Raw genomic sequence first — 19,993 nt, 5'->3', positions numbered from 1 at the left:
TTTTTCTCACTCTTCGCTTTCCTCCTTGTGTATTCACTGCAGGTACCCAGATTGATGAAGGTATTCGCTCAGCAAGCAAACGTATAGTAGCACCCCCAGGAGGCCGTTCCAATATCACATCTCTGAGTTAAGCACCCAGTAATTGAAAAAGGGAAAGGGGGAAACCATTATTTGAGAAAACTAAGCAATGGTACCTTGCTATTTAAGAAAGAGCAGTGGAAAAGAGTTTGAATTTTGAAGAATCAATAAGCCTCAAGCCTTATGTTTCATAACTGCTACTCGCTACCTAGCTTTAAAAAATATTGCGGGTTTTCTTTTTTGTTTATTCATAGCCTTAATATTTTTCCCATTTTTTTTACATGCATGCAAATCTGACAGGTGACTAAGTTAAAAGTATGTAATTGTACATGGTGAGTGCTTGTGTGATGACACATTGTAAGAAGGGGATTGGAGAAAGGCAGGAAACTAATGACATGAGCAAGCTGTTTAGCCAGGTTACTTGGGCAGAATCAACCAAGCAGTCTAGTATTGGGGGAAGGGTGGGGATGGAAGGAGGTAGGGCAGGGTAGTGGGAGGTGGATGGGGGGACCAAGTAGATCTGTGTATTGTGTCTATGTTTTTCTGTTTTCTCTCAATGCTGACAAGACATAGTTGCCTCTGAGCACTACATGAGGCCATTGGAAAGCTCAGCCATCTTTGTGCTGGCTCTGTTGTATCACCTCTTCCTGTTAGAGATTTTATTACTTCGTACATTTTATTGAATAAAAAATTGAAAGACATGTTCTTTCTAATTGATTTGCTGTGACTAAGTAATATTACTTTTTCAGTTCTCAAAATAAATCATTTCGTTTGTTTCCACTCAGTTTGGGAAGGATAAATAGAAAGGATGTAGCTCTGAATATCCAGGAAATAAATACTGAATTAGTTTAGGATTGATCTGCTTCTCAGTTTCCAGTGACCATCACCTCTACTTGCTTTTATAGCACATAAACAGGTTAGTGATCTGATCAGGGAAGATGTAGCATCATGAATGCTTTTTCAGCAACATATGCTAATGACCTTCAAGAGCTTTCCTTTCTACAGTACTCTGAACTGTGGCTGAGTGAAACAGAGCCCTTACATGGAAAGGTTTTGAATCTGTATGGTTAATAACCGTGGCCTGCTGGTATAATGACTTTGAATGTAGGCAAAGGTATATCCAGCACACAAAAACCTGTATATGTCTTGAATTCAACAGTGCCATATGCACTAGTTTACTTGTGTCCACCACCATACATTAGCAACTGTGGCACCTGTATGCCTTGTATAGTCGACAGTGGCAGGTTCACTGTAAGCCCATGGTAATTGTATTTGATATGATTAAGTAACTGCTTTCAGTTTTTAAGTACCCAATCTCCAACTGTATTAAAACATCTACATAAACTCCAACCATGTTAAAACATATCCTTATTTATACCAAATTTTCTTTCTGTCAACTTTTGTTAAAAAAGTATTGCATATATATTCAGTGAATTTCATAGGTAAATATTAATAAGCATATAATATCTGTGTGAAAGAATGAAGAAGACATTTAAGTTTCCATCAGTCACAGGCTGTCATAATTTTAAATGGTAATTTTGTTGGATCAGACCAAATGAATTTGAGACCATGTCTTTCCACTGGAGCTAATGATAAAGGCATTCCATGTGAGAAACAGCAGTAAGTGACTATTCAATTTCAGCACCTGAATCCATGTCTCTGGAAGGGTTCTGTCCTGGGCCCATTCAACATCTTTATCAATGACGTGGATGATAGAATTGGGGGCATACTTATCAAATTTGCAGAGGACACAAAATTAGGAGGAGTAGCTAATACCCCAGAGGACAGGATCAAAATTCAAAATGACTTTAACAGATTAGAAAGCTCTGCCAATGTTAACAAAATGAATTTCAACACGGAGAAATGTAAGGTACTGCACTTAGGGTGGAAAAGTGAAATGCACAGATATAGGATGGGGGACACTTGGCTAAATGAGTCGACATGTGAAACGGATCTGGGAATCCAAGTAGACCACAAATTGAACATGAGTCAACAGTGCGGTGCGGCAGCTAACAAGGCCAATGCAATTTTAGGCTGCGTCAATAAAAGTATAGTGTCTAGATCAAGGGAAGTAGTGCCACTGTATTCTGCTCTGGTCAGGCCCCACCTGGAATATTGTGTCCAGTTCTGGGCACCACAATTTTAAAAAGGATGTTGAGAAATTGGAGCGTGTCCAAAGGAGAGCGACTAAAATGGTGACGGGTGTGGAAACCATGCCCTATGAGGAACGACTTAGGGAGCTGAGGATGTTTAGCCTGGAGAAGAGAAGGTTAAGAAGTGATATGATAGCCCTGTTTAAATATTTGAAGGGATGTCATATTGAGGAGAGAGCTAGCTTGTTTTCTGCTGCTTCAGAGAATAGGACCCGGAGCAATGGATGCAAGCTACAGGAAAAGAAATTCCACCTCAACATTAGGAGGAACTTCCTGACAATAAGGGCTGTTTGACAGTGGAACATACTTCCTCGGAGTGTAGTGGAGTCTACTTCCTTGGAGGCCTTTAAACAGAAGCTGGATGCCCATCTTTACCAGATGCTTTGATTGAGAGTTCCTGCATGGCAGGGGGTTGGACTTAATGGCCCTTGTGGTCTCTTCCAACTCTATGATTATACAGTGGTACCCCGGGATACGAATTGATCGCGTTACGAAATTTCCGGGATACGAAAAAGTTCCATTGGAAAAAACTGTTCCGGGATACGAAGGTTTTTTCGGGTTACGAATTTTTTTCGGCGCGAAATTCAAACGCGCGGCTTGCCAGCGCTAACGGAAAGCCCTTTTCGGCTTGCGAAATGCATCGGGTTACGAACGGCGCGGCGGAACGAATTAATTTCGTAACCCGAGGGAGCACTGTATTAAAGAAGTGGGCACAAATACCCATCTCTAGCACATGGGGGCAGGGAGATCTGGTCCAACCACATAACTTAAGCTACACTGCAGTAGAAAACAGCCTGGATCCATCATGCTGTTCAGACAGATATTCTGTATCAAGTTAACTGATTGCATGGAGGTGCAGAGGTTGACAAGTTTTAGGAGGACCCCATCCATACTGTTGATCCACTTGACATTGGGGATGCACTCTAGTTCCCAGCCAGATTCAGTAAAGTTTGGTCCTGAACTAAGCATTACTAGGGGGAACTACCACCAACTGGAGCCATAACCTGAAATATTACAGGTTGGAGTATATGTTTCTGCAGTCACATAGGGGAATTCATCACATTCTAGGCTAGTAATTGCCACTATAGATATGTTTTATTTTCATAAGCACCAGGCAAACAGACTGGCATGTGTGAGGCAGGATGAATAGTTTGGCCTGTATGGGGTCTAGGGCTGTCCTAGTATGAACAGTTTATTTTATATACTGACTTTCTCCCAGAGTGGAACACAAGGTCACTCACTGAATCAGCTAAAAAAATATTAAATTTTAAAGACAATTAAAATGATCAGATTAAAACAATAGATTATATGTGCAAACATTCGTAATGAACTACCTGGACTAACCTGCCAGTTCTCTACAGCAATTGGTACAAAACAGATGCCTCACTCTTGGTGTCCTGCTAACAACCGGCTGGTGTTTCGGTATGGTTAGCCCATGTTATGATCAGAATTATGTATACTTTCAAAAATCTACATTAGATTTGATTGTCTATTTTTATGCAAATATGAGTAAATTTACTTAGTCTGCTTACAGATACAAGAAAGAGGATCGCCTCTTTCTTTGGGGCCTGTTTAATATGTAAAAGTATTCCTGAAGTGTATCAGTTCAGACAGCAGGTAGAAGACCAGAACATAAATGCTTTCCATGTAACTGTTGAACATAAAAAACTAGATGCCAGCATAATTGCCTCAATTACCTGGTGATATGTATGTGTGTGCACATAGATGTACATATGGCTTTGCTAGATATGCTAAATCAAGTTAATGTGTGTACTTCCATACAGAATTGTGCAACATTTCTTGTTCCAGTTATTCATATCTTCAGGAATCTTCCTGTTCACATTCCTAGAACTATTCCTATTCAGTGAAGAACAGTTCATTTTTGGAACTGGAAGCTATTCTACTGTGTAATTCCACAAGGAACTGTGCAGTGCTTTGGTTTCTAGTTCCAGAGGGGAACTAGTAAAATATTTTACAATTACACCATGGTTAATGTTGTTGCATGCTGTATCCCTTCTCCTTTTGAGGCATTCCAACAATGGTGCATCTTGTCCCATCAAGGCTTTCATCCATATGATTTTAAGTGAATAATTTGTCATTTGTCACTGACATTCAAGAGAAGAGTAAATAAAATCCAATTGAAATTATTTAAAAAAGAGAGAGGGAGGAGGAAATGATGTGTATGATGCTAGCATTCACGCATAGTTGTACGTATTTGTTGTAGACTATACAGAAAAAAAGTGATGCTCACATTTTTGTTGAAGGTGGCTTTTCACATTCCTTCCTATGCAGTATTCCCTAAAGTCTAACATTAATACATTTAAGGTGTAAATAATGAACACTGAGTGCCACATGCATTTCAACAAAAGCAAGCTAAAAATGTGCATTCACGCCAATTGACAAATGGTACTCTAGAAATACTTACTTAACTGTAGCTGGATTAATGGAATGGAACAAATATTACAGATATTTATGGGAAATGTCTGGAAAAATTTGGCCAGTGTAATCTGCATATCCATGAATTAGGCTGTAAATCTGGTGCTACAGGCCTTGTGTTTAAAAGGGGATGCTGTGACTCTTTGCTGCCCTCTTCTGTGCTAGATTGGTGTTTTTTGCAAACCAAAGTCTTCAGTACAGTTACATGGTTGTGGCAGAGAAGGGAAGGCATCCTTAGCATGAATTCACTTACTGAAATAAAATATTCCTTTATTGTTTGGGGTTTTGCTTTTGTTTTTACTTGTTCACACATTTATGCTAATTCTTGGTAAAATGGATTCTTTCTCCTGGTACATAATAAAGGGCTAGCAGAATAGACTATGCTGTACCACTTAAACGTTCCAGATAGGAGGCAACATTTTTAATGATTCTTGAAAAAATGTTGTGCAAAGAAGATCTAGCCACATTTCCCCCGCCTCCTGTGCTAGCTGTCATCTTATAGTGCCTTTTTGTTAACATTGGGGAGGCATTTAGCATTGATGTGTTGCATGTGTAGAAGCCTAGCCTTATGTCTGTTTTATGCTATACAAGTATAGCACTTTGATACCATTTCAATGGCCATGCCTCTTAGTATCCTGGGATTTGTCATTTGGTGAAGTTCTTAGAATTACCTAGCCAAGGAGTATATGTACCTCACCAAAATAAAAATCCAGAGATTTCATAGGATACAACCTTGGTCATTAAAGTAGTCTCCAGGTGCTATAATTATATAGAATGAAAGAGGTCTTAGAACAGTGGTTTCCAAATGTTGGTTTTTGAGGTGTTTTGGACTTCAACACCCAGAAGCACCACCCAGCTTGGTGAACAGCTAGGAATTCTGAGAGTTGAAGTCCAAAATATTTGGAGAAACGAAGTTTGGGAACCACTGCCTTAGAGAAAGTGGTCCACTGTGTTTATCTTAGTATATTTAATACTTAATATTATAGTAGTCACAATAAAACTACTAATAAGAGAGTGTCTGATTCTCTGAAGTAAATATTTTGATTCTATCTTACGCTGGATTTGCACTAAGAAAAAAGCACTTCTACTTCTACATGGCAGAGCTCTCCATTTACCTACTGCAGCCTTATTGATGCATATTGTATACTGACCTCTTGTTCAAGGGGTGTGGAGCTGACATGGATGGCAGCATGGGGAGGGGAGAGAGACAGGTAAAAATCAAGTCCCTGCCGCGTGCAAGCAGAAAGGATTTCTGCTCATGCAAAGGCACAGCAGGATACAAGCCTGTATATATGTGTGTCAAATCACTTGTCAACTTACGGCAGCCCCATGAATTTCATAAGGTTTTCTTAAGTGGTGAATACCCAGAGTTCCATCCTCTGAAATATAACCTAAAGTACCTGGTGTTCATTGGCAAGCGCCTATCCAAATATGAACCAGGACTGATCCTGCTTAGCTTCCAAGATCAGACAGGATCTGGCATCTTTGGGGTATTTAGACATAAATATTTAATGACAGACTTCTTGCATCTATAGCTTTAGTTGAAGGAAAAGAAGTTTGCATGGCCTTGGAATTTGGGCCCTCGACTTACGTGTGAGCGGCAAAGGGGGGATATAATGGGGGTACCTGTGGCGCACACCTGCACACACCCACGGGTATATGCTGCCATTCAAGCCTATGGGGCTTGAATAGTGGCAAGATTTCATTTTTGCGGTGTGTGTGTGTCTGGAACAGATCCCCTGTAAAAACAGAGGGGTGACTGTAATCTGTCCTTACATATGGGAGAACTTGAGATAATGCATTGGTAATTCTCGGGCAGCCTAAGAGTTAGTGTTGAGCATTACAACTAAGTACATCTCTGAGGCTGGAACTAAACGTTATTACTAAAGCTTGCTGCTGCCAAAATCTGCAGCCTCATTGTCTTTTCTCTGCCCTGGCAAGATGCATGATGTATATTATGAGTTTCCCCACCCCAGTAAACAGCTGCCAACTGAATGGGTAGGGAACTTGGTCATGCATCCCATTTTGAATCAGTACTGCTGTTCTGGAGGAGGTGCAGTGCGGCACAGTTCCATAGTATGATGAGCTTCCTTCTGTTTTTCCATAATTAGGTTTATGTGAAATAAAGTAACTGATGAATAGCAGCTTTGCTTAAGGACCAGGGTGAAGCATTTTACCAAACAAAAGATAAGATGGAAAAGGGCAGAGGTGGCTCAAGTTAGGTGCAGCTATTCTCCAAATGAACTCTGATATCATTCAGGACAAAAATACTGTACTAATTTCTCCAATGGACTGATAGATTTGGACAATTTCAAAGCTACCTTTGTCAGAAATTTAAGTTAGGATACACAAGCATAGAGTTCTTCTTCACACAAATGCTGAAACTGGCATACTATTATGACTAATGCCGTAATTCTTTATTACAATCTACATTATGGATCGTTACTTAGCTACATAGCAGAATCACTGTTAGTGAATTGTGAAGACCCTGGCAAGAGTCCTGATGAACATAGAAAAGTGCTGCTACAAATTGGCACTTCCTAGCAGGTGTCTCAATGTATATTGGGTCCTTTTGTTCATCCCTCCCATTGTACCTTGGTCCCAATTTTGTTGGATCCTCTATGTAGTAATGTAACAGCAACCCCTTGTTAAATATGAATGTTGAGGAACTACAATACCATTTCCCATAGATGTAAGTCCACTTACAAAGACAAAGCACTGAGTTCCGCTATGAATTACTAAATGATACAAGACTGAAGACTCCTCTGGGATTGCAACAACTGCAACATGCTGCCTATACACAAAACTATTAGAAATTGGGATGCTAAAGTCAGTGCTTGTACTGCACACCATAATCACCTAAAATGGTGCAGCTAAAAGTTAGCCATTTGTGCGTTCAGATGCAAGTCATCCTGGGACCGGGTAATGTATATGTATGGCTGAATTGCTCCACAGAAAAAGCCACCCTTCATTCCTCATGAAAGGTTCACTTGTCTCTAATCCTAGTGAATGTAGAGTGCACACAGTGTTTGGCTGTTGTTGTTTTTTTAATTGGGAGTTGTAGGACTTTGGGGACTGGTGACAAACCCCTGTTCTACCATTTCTGTAGCTCAGTAATTGTATCAAAAATAACCATGTTGCCAAAAGATTTAAAACTATAACCTTGCAAAGTGCTGCAATACAAACAGCAGAAAAGGGTGGTAGTGGTGGTGTTTCCAATTATAGAGTAGGCAGGGATTAGTAGATGTCAGCAGCTGACCTAAGCAAGCAAGAATGCAGGAAGGGCTAAAATGTCCCAGCAAAAAACTGGGCTGGACTGCTGCTGTCCATACTCCATTTTCTTTTTCAAGGAGATGATTCTTTGACAGAACCTTTTGGCTGCAACATTGTGTTCCTCCATTAACCAATTAGCTCACACCACACCTAGAGCAGGCCAGCCAAGTGAAACAGTGACACTTCAAAAGGCTGTAGACTGGGACACTGGGTTGCTGCATGTCTTCAGAAGTCCGCCTTGTCCATGTACCAGGCTTTTCAAAATATTGGCACAACAGATCTGTATACTTTAATACAACAAACTTGTATTTTAAAAAAAAAGTCAGCAGATGTAAGAGTCATATAGAAAGTTTAATAGACCATGTTTATAAAACAGAAGAGGAAAAATGCCCAGTATTACTTTTTGAGACATAATTATTAAGCTTAAGAACATATACTATGGATAAATTGCCTTCACCACCTCCCTGTATGAAAGAAAATGGCAAAAACTAACCCTATTTTGTGAGACATGGAACTAGCCAGATTAAAACAGCTACTATTTATTGCTGTACAGAAAACTACCCTGTGTGTGTATGTTGTGATCCTACTCTACAGTGCTGAACCCAAATTCCTCGCTCAGATTTTATTTCTTGTTTGGAAATGACAAGTGATCAAAATTGTGTACAAGAATCCTGAAGTCCCTTTTATGAATACAGTTTTAAACAATTATATTTCATAAATACAATTTATGATTTCTTAAAGTCTTAAGGACCAAAATGGTCAGCAGCTCCAGTCCTCTCAAGTCTAAACAGTTTAATCCACTGTAGCCAATGGAACACAACTAACATAATATGACTTCCCATTCCCACTGCTAGTGTTTGCTGCACTGTTCAAACATCTTTCTAGCACTCCAGACTAGATTTTGATGGCTCTAGATGGCGCTAGCAGCAGGGAATTATCAGCTCTTGGTCCCACTGATGGCAACCAACCTCTCAGCAGAATTACACAATTGGATCTGTTGACTCTTAAAAGTTCTAGGTTAATACAGTGGTTACAGTGTACTAAGGCCAGCATCCTGTGGCTTGCTTGTGCATAACTGCATCTTATGCATTCTTAAGTCCTGCTTTAGATGGGTATGAACAGTTCATTCACTTACCCTTTCATTCCATCCAGATACCTCCCACTGCACCACAGCTCACAAGCCCTGGCAGCCTCTTGCTTACCACAGAATTATAGAGTTGGAAGAGACCACAAGGGCCATCCAGCCCAACCCCCTGCCATTCAGGAATATACAATCAAAGCACCCCTGACAGATAGCCATCCAGCCTCTGTTTAATGGCTTCCAAACAAGAAAATTCCACCACACTCCAGGGGAATGTGTTCCACCGTCGAACAGCTTTTTCTGTCAGGAAGTTTCTCCTTATGTTCCTCCTAATCTCTACTAAGGAAGAAGAGTGGGGAAATGGTTCAGACCATGAAGATCTGCTTGCTCTGGTTTGCTAGAGGAAGGAAAAGGCATGTGTAGACCATTTTGAGAGCACACCATTTCTCTCCTTGCCCCTTCACCCCACTTCTCTATAGTCTGAATTACCTCCCTCCCCCTCTCCCATCTCCACTGATAAGTGACAACAGCAGGGGGTACTCCTGGGGATTGATAGCTGTTGGGACATGGGAGGATGAGCAACTATATGTGAAGAGTTGCGTGCTTGTGAGTTGGGCCTCTGCCACTAGGGAGATACGTTTGGGAATCTGTGTTAGCATCATGGCCAAAGGGTAACAGCTTTTCAGTGTAGAGAGAGAGTGAGTCAGTTTGTATTAGTGACCTCATTTGGTATTTTTTTGCATTAGCTTGGCAGTTTGAGACTGGGCAAAGATATGAAGACTGGGAATGGACTAGGAGCGTGAATTTTCCTCTTGTTGCCAATCTGCTTGCACAGTTCTCCTTGTCAATGGTGGGGAGAGATGGGTCACGCTTGCACATTTTGGTTGGCACTACGTAAACTTTGGAAGTCTATTTTCCATTGGCCTCCTCTTCCATACGGTCCAGGGGTGCATTTGATCACCGAGGAGAGTTTGGGTAGAATTAGTTTGGGGGCCCCGTTCTGCCACTGGCTGTGAGAGAATGGTGGACCCCATTAGTAAAAGGACCAAAAAGCTTCTCTACTGTGTACCATCTACTGCATCATTTACCACCAATAAAGCTTATCTTGCAAGAGTAAAGTATGTCAGCTCTCAGCACCAAACCAAGTCTTTGGGAGGCCTGGATCTACTGGCTGTTATGGAACAAGGTAGCTGTGATGTGGGATCTCAGCCACTGTGCAGTTGTCACCTGCTCCTGTTGGTCCAAAACATGTTCTCCAACACAAAGTCAAAAAGACAAATGAAATGCATGGTAACATTTGTGTCTTAACCATGTGGGGGAGAGCTTTAATTCCTTCACCTCCTGCTGTTTTCTCGATAAAAATCTTATTCCTCTCCCTGAAACCACTATTTTGTCTAGGAAAGAAGCTGCTATGCTACAAGTAGCAGCTTGGGAGAAATTTTGTGAAGGAAATAAATGTGTGTGTTTATTTTCCATTGTCCCAGTCCAGAACGGGGACAAGGCTGCTGTTTTGTTAATAAATAAATAGAAAATGTGATAATCCACATGCGTTGGAGCTTCAGTTAGCTTTGCAGGAAAAGTCATACTTTCTCAAAGTTAACACTGGAGACAAGGGTAACTTTTAACGGTAACTAGGTGCACTAAGTTCCAACACCCCATTTAGTTGCAATTCAATTCATTTTTAGAAAGTAACCATTTTAGTTACTTTAAAGAAAGCATCTCGTTTCTTTAAAGCAACTAAAAAGTCACTTTCACTGCAAAAGGGGTTAAAATAATCTCCTCCCCGCCCCCTGCCTCCATTTTGTTATAGTCATACTGTGCAACCTTTGTTGTTGAGTAAAGCAATTAATTACAGGCAACTGTTTATTTGCCACTAAATTGACTGATCCAAACTGACAGCTAGTGCACCTCTTTTAAAAGGGAGTGGTGCAGGTTCTATCACTCTCTTCCATGGGCACTGATTGGATATCATCCAAGACATCCTTGGTATTGTGATCCATTTCAGGCTGACCATCACAGTATACCATTTACTCAAAGATGTTAGCACCCATATATCCTTTTAACACCACTCCACAGTAGCAAACTCTGCAAAGCTATTCCCTCATCCTGTAATCATACCTCACAACCTGTAACATGTTTTTGTGCTGCTTCCCCAGTCTTGCTAACTTACCTATGAAGCCCAGAGTGACTACATCTCTTCATTACATGCAGATGGGAAAGCCAGAGATGGCTAATGTAACACTTGAGACTGAAATCCAACCTGGTGTTATTAGTGGGTATCTGGAATGCTGGGCAAAAGCTTTTGGGGGGGGGGGCGCCATACGGATTAATTTTGATGCTGTTCCACAATGAAAAGGATTAATTTCTTCAGATGGGGAAGTGCAGGTAAGACTGTGCCTTAAAACATTCGGCCTGGTGCGGCAGGCCCGACAGAATGATGTTAGGCAAGATGCAGCCTCTGCTGTACAGCGTAAAATAAAGTAGTACAGGACAATTGCCTAGTCACAGCACTTAGATAAGTGGTGTTTCATATAAAACATGGTTGAAGGAGGAAAAGGTCTCTTAGTTCTCTCTTATACTAGATGACAAACTTAGATTTTTGGTTATTGTATAATAAATACATTCTTGCTTAGGCAACTGCAAGTAAGCTTTTGAAAACTAGGCAGGAAATGGTCTGACATATTCTATACAAGGTAATGACTCTTTGAGCATAATGGCATTAGAGGCACTTTCCTACTCACAGCCACTTTCCAGTTTGTTTCAGTGCTGTTCCTGGGAAAACTATGACAATGTATACAATTCTGGAACTCATGCTGCAAGACAGCCTTACCTTGGCCTGTTAGTTAATCTCAGAATAAAGCAGCTAGAAACCTAGGTCTCAGCCAGCTACCTAGATCTGGTTTGCTTGGTAGAAGGCATTCCCGGTGTTTTGTTGGGGGGGGAGGGGCATTGAGAATTAATTTCTGCAAACAAAAGTGTGGTGTGCAGTGTTAGCTAGTGGGATATAAAGGGGAAAAATCATCTATTTCCATTTTCAAAGCAGCATTTTTATATCTCTTTCTAGAAGCCTGTGTCCTTCTTCAGTATGGTAATGAAAACATTAAAAGATGATTACCAGTATTCTGTATCAGTAACTTGTCCAGATCCAACTCCCTGTCCCAAACTTGACAGAAACATCATTCAGTCATACTCTGATCACCAACAGAATGGACCTCCTTCTCCCCATGCAGATGATGCCCAGTAAAGTAGGTTGGGGAGGAGTTATGATTGTAGCTGTAGGGTCACAATTGTGACAAAGTAGTGATCCTGAACATGGAACAGTTATGAATTAGTAAATCTAGATAACTGTTCTGTATTCCTGATTCTTAGTCATAACTGTGACACTGTCACCATGATTGTATCTTCCCTGCAAACCTACTTTCATGGACATCAGCTACAAGGGGAAAAGACAGTCGATTCTGCTGGCCATCAGAGCATGGGTGAATTATGTTTCCATCAGGTGGGGGTTGGACCAAGACAAGTTACTTAGTTAAGTATACAGTGCACCCTCCCCTTATGCAGGAATCTGTTCCAGATCCCTCCACGTAAGGGAAAATCAGTCTATGCTGAAGCCCCATAGTAAGTAATGGGGCTTGTGCCCGCGGCGCACAATGCAGCTGCGCACCCCATTAGTTCTTCCGGGGTACGCAATGGGCTCTTCTGACACGGCTTTCAGCATATGCTGAAAGTCGTGTATGGTGCACCTGTGTAAAACGCAGGCACGCTATACTTAACTTCACACTGCAGAAATAATCCAGTTTGAGGCGGCTTTAACTCACCTGGCTCAATGCTAGGGAATTCTGGGAACTGTAGTTTTGTAAGAAATATAGCCTCTGTCAGAGGGACAATATATACACAATAAACTACAATTCCCAGGATTCACTAGCACTAAGCCAGGGCAGTTAAAGTGGTCTCAAACTAGATTATTTCTGCAATGTGTTTTGAACTTAAGTAGTTGATGTAGAATACTGGCTGGGGGACAACCCAGGCAAATTCTGTTCTTTCTTGAAGTCACTGGGGAAGGACTGCATTTACAGTAGCATTTTATTTGCACTCTGCTAAGAAATAAAATGTGTTTGAAAGAAACAACAAAGGGAACACTTAAAAATGAAAGGCCACCAGAGGGCCTTAAAGTGGTGAAGGTAATCACTCAGCCCATTTTCACTCCAATTGCAAACAACCTCATAAAAGACTAGAGGATTTGAGATTTTGGTCTTGATTTTCACATCACTGCCATGGCTTAGTCTTCCAACCAACTCTGTTAAAATCTGAAGAAAAAGGGATTACAGGAAGGAATAAAAGAGGACTTGAGACATAAAGCAGGACAGATAAACTAAATGAATTTTCAATGCATATACTTCTCTTCCTCTTAAAGAACTATTCTTAGCAATCTTCCACAAAAGTGGAAGTTCGTATAATTTTAACATTTGGGACGCTTCCTTCATCCTGCTTTCCCATGCTTCAAATGTATGACAGCTCCTAGCAGGTCTGACTGTATTAAATTGTGGTCTGGGCTATAAAGGATATAATAATCACAGTTTATATGAAGTATATAATATTGATCACAGTCATTTCCCAAATGATTAGAGTAGCACTAGCATGACGGTTATTCCTGATAAATGCGAGCTTTAAAAAAATATTTATTATCAGTTCAATCCCACCTCCCACTCCCTGCAATGATGGATTGTCCATTGCATCTTGCTGGTGAGTTCTATTTATAAGCAGGTCCTTGTAGAAGGTCTCTGTGTGTTTTTACCTGGCATCAGTCATTTCTGATTCATATAGAAGTTCTAGGACTTTACATGTGGTTCTCCTGTTTACAGATACACTGGATTAACTTTTAAAAGCTAATTTATATATGCCACCAAATGAGGAAAAATCCCAAAGCAAAGAAGCTAATATCACTTCTCTATATGTCCTGAGCTGATCAACAGAATATAACTTTTAGACTGGAGCAGTACCAGTCCTAAAAAGGTTGGTCTTGTCTTCTATTGCATTGCTTTTACCCAGTTTTCATTCAGGCCCATCTCTTTCAAACATCTATTAAAATAAGCAGCCACCAACCTAAAAAACACTTAATAAAAACTCTGTAGGTTTTTCCCATTGGCAGTTGTCTGACCCCACTCCTTAGCAGCACCAACATCTTGCCATCAGAAATGCTACATAAATGAAACATGGAAAGTCTCCATTCTTCTAATGTTGTGGAAAAAATACCAGATTCTTTCCATATGGTCGAGCTTTTCTTTTTTAACACCAGAGAAGGCATAAAAATAAGAATCTGTGCCTTATGTACTATTGCAGGAAACTAGGTCCTAACATCTTATGCTAGGAGGAGACACTCGGCATTTAGCTTGGAGGTGCTTTAGCAAAGTGGCTGCCTTTCTTAATAGCAGTGTGCAGTTTTATTTGTCAAGCTTCATGATGTAGCTAAAATAGAAGCCTAGGCCTTCAGTAGCAGCACCTGAACAGAAACTAAACAGATTTCAAATATTATTATTCTGGTCATCGTCTTCCTGGTTGTCTTTGGTTTGTGCCAACATCAAGTTCTCTTGCATTTCATTATGCTGTTGTCTCATCCTAAAGTACGCAGAAGAGAGATCAAAGTCCATAATCATTCAACAAGAAAGCTCTGCACCCTATGAGTAGATTACTCACTGTCCTCTTTACTACTATCTACTTTAGAGAACCTGCTATATGTCTAAAATCAGCTCCTCTCTCTAATGCAAACATAATTTGCTCCTCTCTTTCAAACTGACTATTAGAGGTCACATAATATCCATTTTTAGCCTATCTTTGATACAGACATCTCCATGAGCATTCTGTTTTCTTATGCCCACTTATTCATGGACGGAGGTGCTGCCAACAGCATCTAGGGTGTGCAGTCAGAATGCCATTGGGGTGCATCTACACAGTAGAAATAATACAGTTTGACACCACTTTAAATGCAGTAGCTCCAGCCTACAGAATCCTGTGATTTGTAGTTTTACAAGATCTTTAGCTTTCTCTGCCTTTGTTTCACAAAACTACAAATCCCAGGATTCTGTAGGCTGGAGCCATGGCAGTTAAAGGGGTGTCAAACTGTAATACTTCTACAGCATAGATACCTCTCAGGAGAGGTAATTGTCTGTTGTTTTAATATTTCTGAGACATGGATGGAGCATGCTGGCCTTTACTAGAATGGCAGATATCACAGTGGGTAGAAAGGGTAGGAATGATCCAACAAAGGACCATATGTCTTGTTACTAGTTAGGACTTGGTATATAAACAGGTTGCCCAATATGGCTGGCTAGGAAAATAGGTTCACTTTCACTATAATGTCACATTAGGAGAAATAATCTACTATTTAAACGTATATCACTTTTATTGGTCAAGCCAAGAACTCCTTTTTCTAACGGCATCAGTACAATTTCTTCCTGAAAAAGGAGCAGAGTAGTGCAGGAGAGATGTACAAAACCTTTGAAATCATTCTATATAAGGCATCCCTGGAACAGTCTTCACAATTGGAATTCAGTGGCATCGGAGCAGCAGCCCAACACAAAGGTCTGTGAACAATGCTTAATCCCTAGGGATATCCTATGGATTTTGTGCCAAACCACTTTCTTAATTATTTGAAGAGCACTAATCAGACTTCCTTAGGCTCGGTGCATTAGTAGGCATGCCAAGATAAAGGCTCCTTTTCAAGTCAATACTTACTTTTCCCTGTTGAAAATGAAGAAGTCTCTTTGGATTGATTCCAGGTGTTTCTGAAGGTGACACGCCTTCCATTATGGAAGAAACAGAAAAGACTGGTGATGAGAAATCCTCAGTGTGACATAAAGCTGTAAAGCTACAAAGATAAACATTTCATGGGGATAGTTAAACAAAGAGGTCTGGTGGGTTTATCAACTGGGCCTTGTCCATGAAAGAGCCAATGAAGGAATGGGGCAAGCAAACACAGCCTCAACTCAGAATTGAGACTTTTCAGGAGAGAATGGCCAATGAAGAGAGAGGAAGAATCATAGAAGAGAGAGAAGGTAGTGGATTCATCTTAAGTCTGTTCTTGTCAGACACATATCCATTATACTGTAGGTTGCCCCCTGTAAAGTATATGCTCCTGGACTTACCATTCATAAATGAAACTGCAGATAATAGTGAACTGCTACAGAATACCTTAAAAAAGTGGTGGAGGATCTAGAAAATGCTTAGGGGTTGTGCATACCAGCAGGAAAAGCTGGCCTGGGGGTGAAGTGGGGGTGTGGCATCCATATGATGCATGCCCCGGCTCTGCCTCCTAGGCCAGTGTGACACCGCATGCTGCTTCATATGGTGTGTGGCATCATGGTGCTTCATCCAAACAATGCAGCACCAAGGGAACACCTTAAAGCCGTGGCACCGCAGCTATCAGCCCTTTCTAGGGCACAAAAAGGAAGCGCCAGATTGAGGCCATGGCATGCAGTTGCCATGTCCCCGATCCAGCATAGCTGGAGGTGGCTGCAAGCCACCCTTTAGGGGCAGTCTGCACAGCCTCCTAGAGAGGTCAACAGAATTAATGTGTTTTTACCTTTAATCAGAAAGGGCTTGTACATGGGTCCCCATAACCCACATGGTGGAAAACATCAAGAAATAGGGCTATAGCTTCAGGTTTGACATCATACTATTGATTGCACTCAATTGTATGTTATCAAATCTGAAGGTATAGACTTATTTCAGTTGTGCACCATTGCTGGAATGTATCATCACGTCTTGGTTTAGACTACTAAACAGAAAGCCCCTTGAGTGCTGTGTGCACAGAGATGTTATGTTACAATAGATGGATATTATAAACATTTTTGAAGTTCTGTAGAGAGACAAGCCAAGTCTGCTAATACTGAAGGCGGTGTTACCAGAGGTGAGCCAATACTAAGGCTAGAATCAGTGACACAATTTGCCACTTCTGGTCAGAAGTAAAACATAACCTAATGTTTCAAAAAGAAATCCTGATCAGGTAATGATCTAGGAATTCAGCTGTAGAAACTGGCATTGATAATGTAAGTGGCAAAGCTACTTTCATTCTGATCTTGGAGTTTAATTCCCCTGGACCAGTACTAGCTGCTCAGATTTTAGTTTCATATCTCAGCAAGGTAAAAAGTGACAGAAGTTATCTCTGACATACTGCTGGGTAAAACTCTCAGCTGTTTTTACTATCGCTATAAAACTGCAGGACAGAGCCATTAAATTACATTGTGGCTTTTTCACTATGGTAAAAGTGAACTCTGGATTTTTAGATTCTGGCTCAAATACAAGAGCTATTTCATAACCAATTTGATTCTATAATTATTGGATTCACCAGTTGCTTCTTTTATATATCTCTTTTATATATATTTCTATGTTATAGCCATCATATTCTCTTGCTCTTTTTCTGTCTTTATTTTCACCAGTTTCTTTTTCGAGATAAGCCAGTCTGATGGTGGACAACTGTTCTTGGTTTCTTCATAAAAAACATATTTCATTAACAATACATATGTGCCCCTAGTAAAGTGCCACCAACAGCCCAACATAGTTGGTGGATAAAATAGTAAATGTACTGTCCATTCACACTACACAGTGGAATCATAGCACTATAATTTGTACAATGTGAAAAGACCCCTAGGAAAAAACCCATTAAGAGTGGTTGTGAAGCAGATATTAAGGTTTCCAATTCATTATCTGCAGACAGTATAGAGACTGTGAGAGTGTTCATTTTCCCCCTTTCCTTTCCTGCTTTTCCCCACTACCTCCCCCCACAAAGGACTACTCAAAAACAGAAAGAACAGTATATCTATCTATGATCAAAGATGGTTTGCAATAAGGGCTTTGATGTGTGGTTTTGCTAATGGCATAAGAAACCCATGATATTCAGAAAGCATTATTGGATACCAGTAATCATGCAAAAAGCTCTCTACACCTTCTGTGGCAAAAAGTTGTAAACACAGATTTATCAGCAATGCACAATACAAATACAAAGAATTAGAAAATGAAACAATTCCTTGCTAGTTTTGGCTGCAGCCTTCTTTCTAAACTACTCATTTGGAGCACTGCCAATAATGTCAGTGCTGTCAGACCTGAGTAAGCAGTTTGAGAAGCACAATCTTTTGTCTTTTGAGACCAATATTCACAAAGACATTAAATGAATATGAACACTATTAAAATGCTGGCATCCTTAAGTAAGTAATATATCTACTAGCATGTGCAAAGCTGCATTTCCTGAAGTTTACAATGGGATATGTAGTGTAATCAACCTCTCTGTATCTCACCTGAATTGAATCATTTTTGCTGCTTTCCTTTTCCTTCTTAGCTAGGCGCTTCTTCTTTTTGTGAAGGGGTTTGGACTCCAGGATCATTTCTTCAAGCTCAAAGGTTGGGTCACAATTCAACTTCCCTTTCTAGAAAGGGGTAGAGAGAGATCATTCAAAATATAATAAAATGTGCATGGACAATGGTCTTCCACTGCAGCCTCAACCTGGAAATGAGCTCTTCCCCTAAAATGAGTGCTTTTATATTATATAAATTAATGTTTTCATCATCATCATCATCATCATCATCATCATCATCATCATCATCATCTATAGCTGAGGGGGGGATAAAGAACATGATAAAATTCTTACAGTAGGAAGAAATCCAGGCATTATTCTCTTTTGTAGAACAGCATCCCAGTTGATATCAGCCAAATAAGCAAAGTCTTGAATATCACTCAGATGAGAAAATCGTTCCTCTGCATTTATCTCCAATAACTAGAAATAGAGATTCACCAGCTAGTAAATATGATTATGATCACAGCAGAGAGAAACAAAAGATATTTACTGCAGATTGGACAGATGAAATAAGAATAATCTGTATCTCAATTTACCAGATGTTAGTCATGATTAATTCCAATTCAAAGCAATGAAATATCAATCTAAGCTTTTCCTCTGGTTTAAGTAGTTGTTATTATAACTACTGTTCCTCTTATTTTCTTTTACAGTAAACTTCAGTTTGATCAGAGCCATGTATTAGAGCTTCTCATGAGTTACAAGTCAATTTATTAATGTTGCCCCTAGCATGGATTCTAGGGGCCTTTGGTATCCTCTGAGGTTTGGTTCCACAACCAAACTGTGAATATCAAAATCTGTAGATGATCAAGTCCCATTATATAGAATAGCATAAATAAAATGGCAAAATCAAGGTTTGCTTTTGGGATTTATTTTTTTGTTTATTTTGGAATATTTTCAAGCCATGGATGGTTGAAACTGTGGATGAAGAATCCATGGATATAAAAGGCCGACTATATATTGTTAAAATAAATGAAGCACAACATGCAAGGAAGTTTAGAAACGTATATCCTAGATTAAAAATATATTTAAAATTTCTTAGGAAATAGCAAAAAAGGTGGGTAGAGCAGGTGAAGGGCATATCATCAGACTTTTTTTTAAAAAAAATAATTTTGGAGACACCAATGGATAGTAATAAAATTCAGGTTGTTGAAAGGTTACAGTGAACATGCACACCACATCTATCACTCATCATCCAAAATGCATAAGTCTAGCATGATCCACTCAAGGACAAGTCATCAAAGCTCAAGGAATTCTTTCCCAACAATTTTGGACTCTTCTTTGCAGTTCAGGGCCACTGGTCCGCTGGTACAGTCGGAAGCCACAGATCCATGCTATAACTTCTTTCCACTACGGTAACACTATGGTTTTTGAGAGTGATGGTATTTATGTGGGGAGCAGTAGTATCATGGACTGAATCAGAACCAAGGCTTCCAGCATCACTTTTGCAACAGGAAGAATTTTCTAAGATTTATAAATAAATCTGAAGAAGAAGAAGTGTACAGCTGCAACTCCCTCCCAATAAAAGAAATATCAGAGGAGCGCCTCACCAAATGGTGAACATTGCCTTTCAGTTGTTTAAATCAATACAAAAGAAAACTTCTCAAGCTGGTGACGAATGAACATTA

At 40.1% G+C, this 19,993-nt stretch overlaps 2 protein-coding genes across 3 annotated transcripts in view; one reads left to right on the top strand and one right to left on the bottom strand.

The window, feature by feature from the left end:
* Window positions 1-795, top strand: part of DPYSL3 (dihydropyrimidinase like 3) — a 98,232-nt gene extending 97,437 nt beyond the window's left edge. For both annotated transcript variants that reach the window (XM_042451967.1, XM_042451968.1), the window contains exon 14: window positions 43-795. In XM_042451967.1, coding sequence (XP_042307901.1) covers window positions 43-131 — 89 coding nt within the window. In that variant the 3' untranslated portion in view covers window positions 132-795. The remainder of the gene's footprint in view (window positions 1-42) is intronic.
* Window positions 796-8,272: 7,477 nt separating this feature from the next.
* Window positions 8,273-19,993, bottom strand: part of STK32A (serine/threonine kinase 32A) — a 106,164-nt gene continuing 94,443 nt past the window's right edge. Inside the window, exons 11-15 of the mRNA XM_042447224.1 lie at window positions 18,663-18,788; window positions 18,312-18,440; window positions 15,754-15,818; window positions 14,522-14,637; window positions 8,273-13,328 (exon numbers count right to left, since the gene is read on the bottom strand). Coding sequence (XP_042303158.1) covers window positions 14,544-14,637; window positions 15,754-15,818; window positions 18,312-18,440; window positions 18,663-18,788 — 414 coding nt within the window. The 3' untranslated portion in view covers window positions 8,273-13,328; window positions 14,522-14,543. The remainder of the gene's footprint in view (window positions 13,329-14,521; window positions 14,638-15,753; window positions 15,819-18,311; window positions 18,441-18,662; window positions 18,789-19,993) is intronic.

This window comes from Sceloporus undulatus, chromosome 2 (genome assembly GCF_019175285.1).
Source record: "Sceloporus undulatus isolate JIND9_A2432 ecotype Alabama chromosome 2, SceUnd_v1.1, whole genome shotgun sequence".
Classification (NCBI taxonomy): domain Eukaryota; kingdom Metazoa; phylum Chordata; class Lepidosauria; order Squamata; family Phrynosomatidae; genus Sceloporus; species Sceloporus undulatus.
This window is presented reverse-complemented; position numbering and strand designations above follow the sequence as displayed.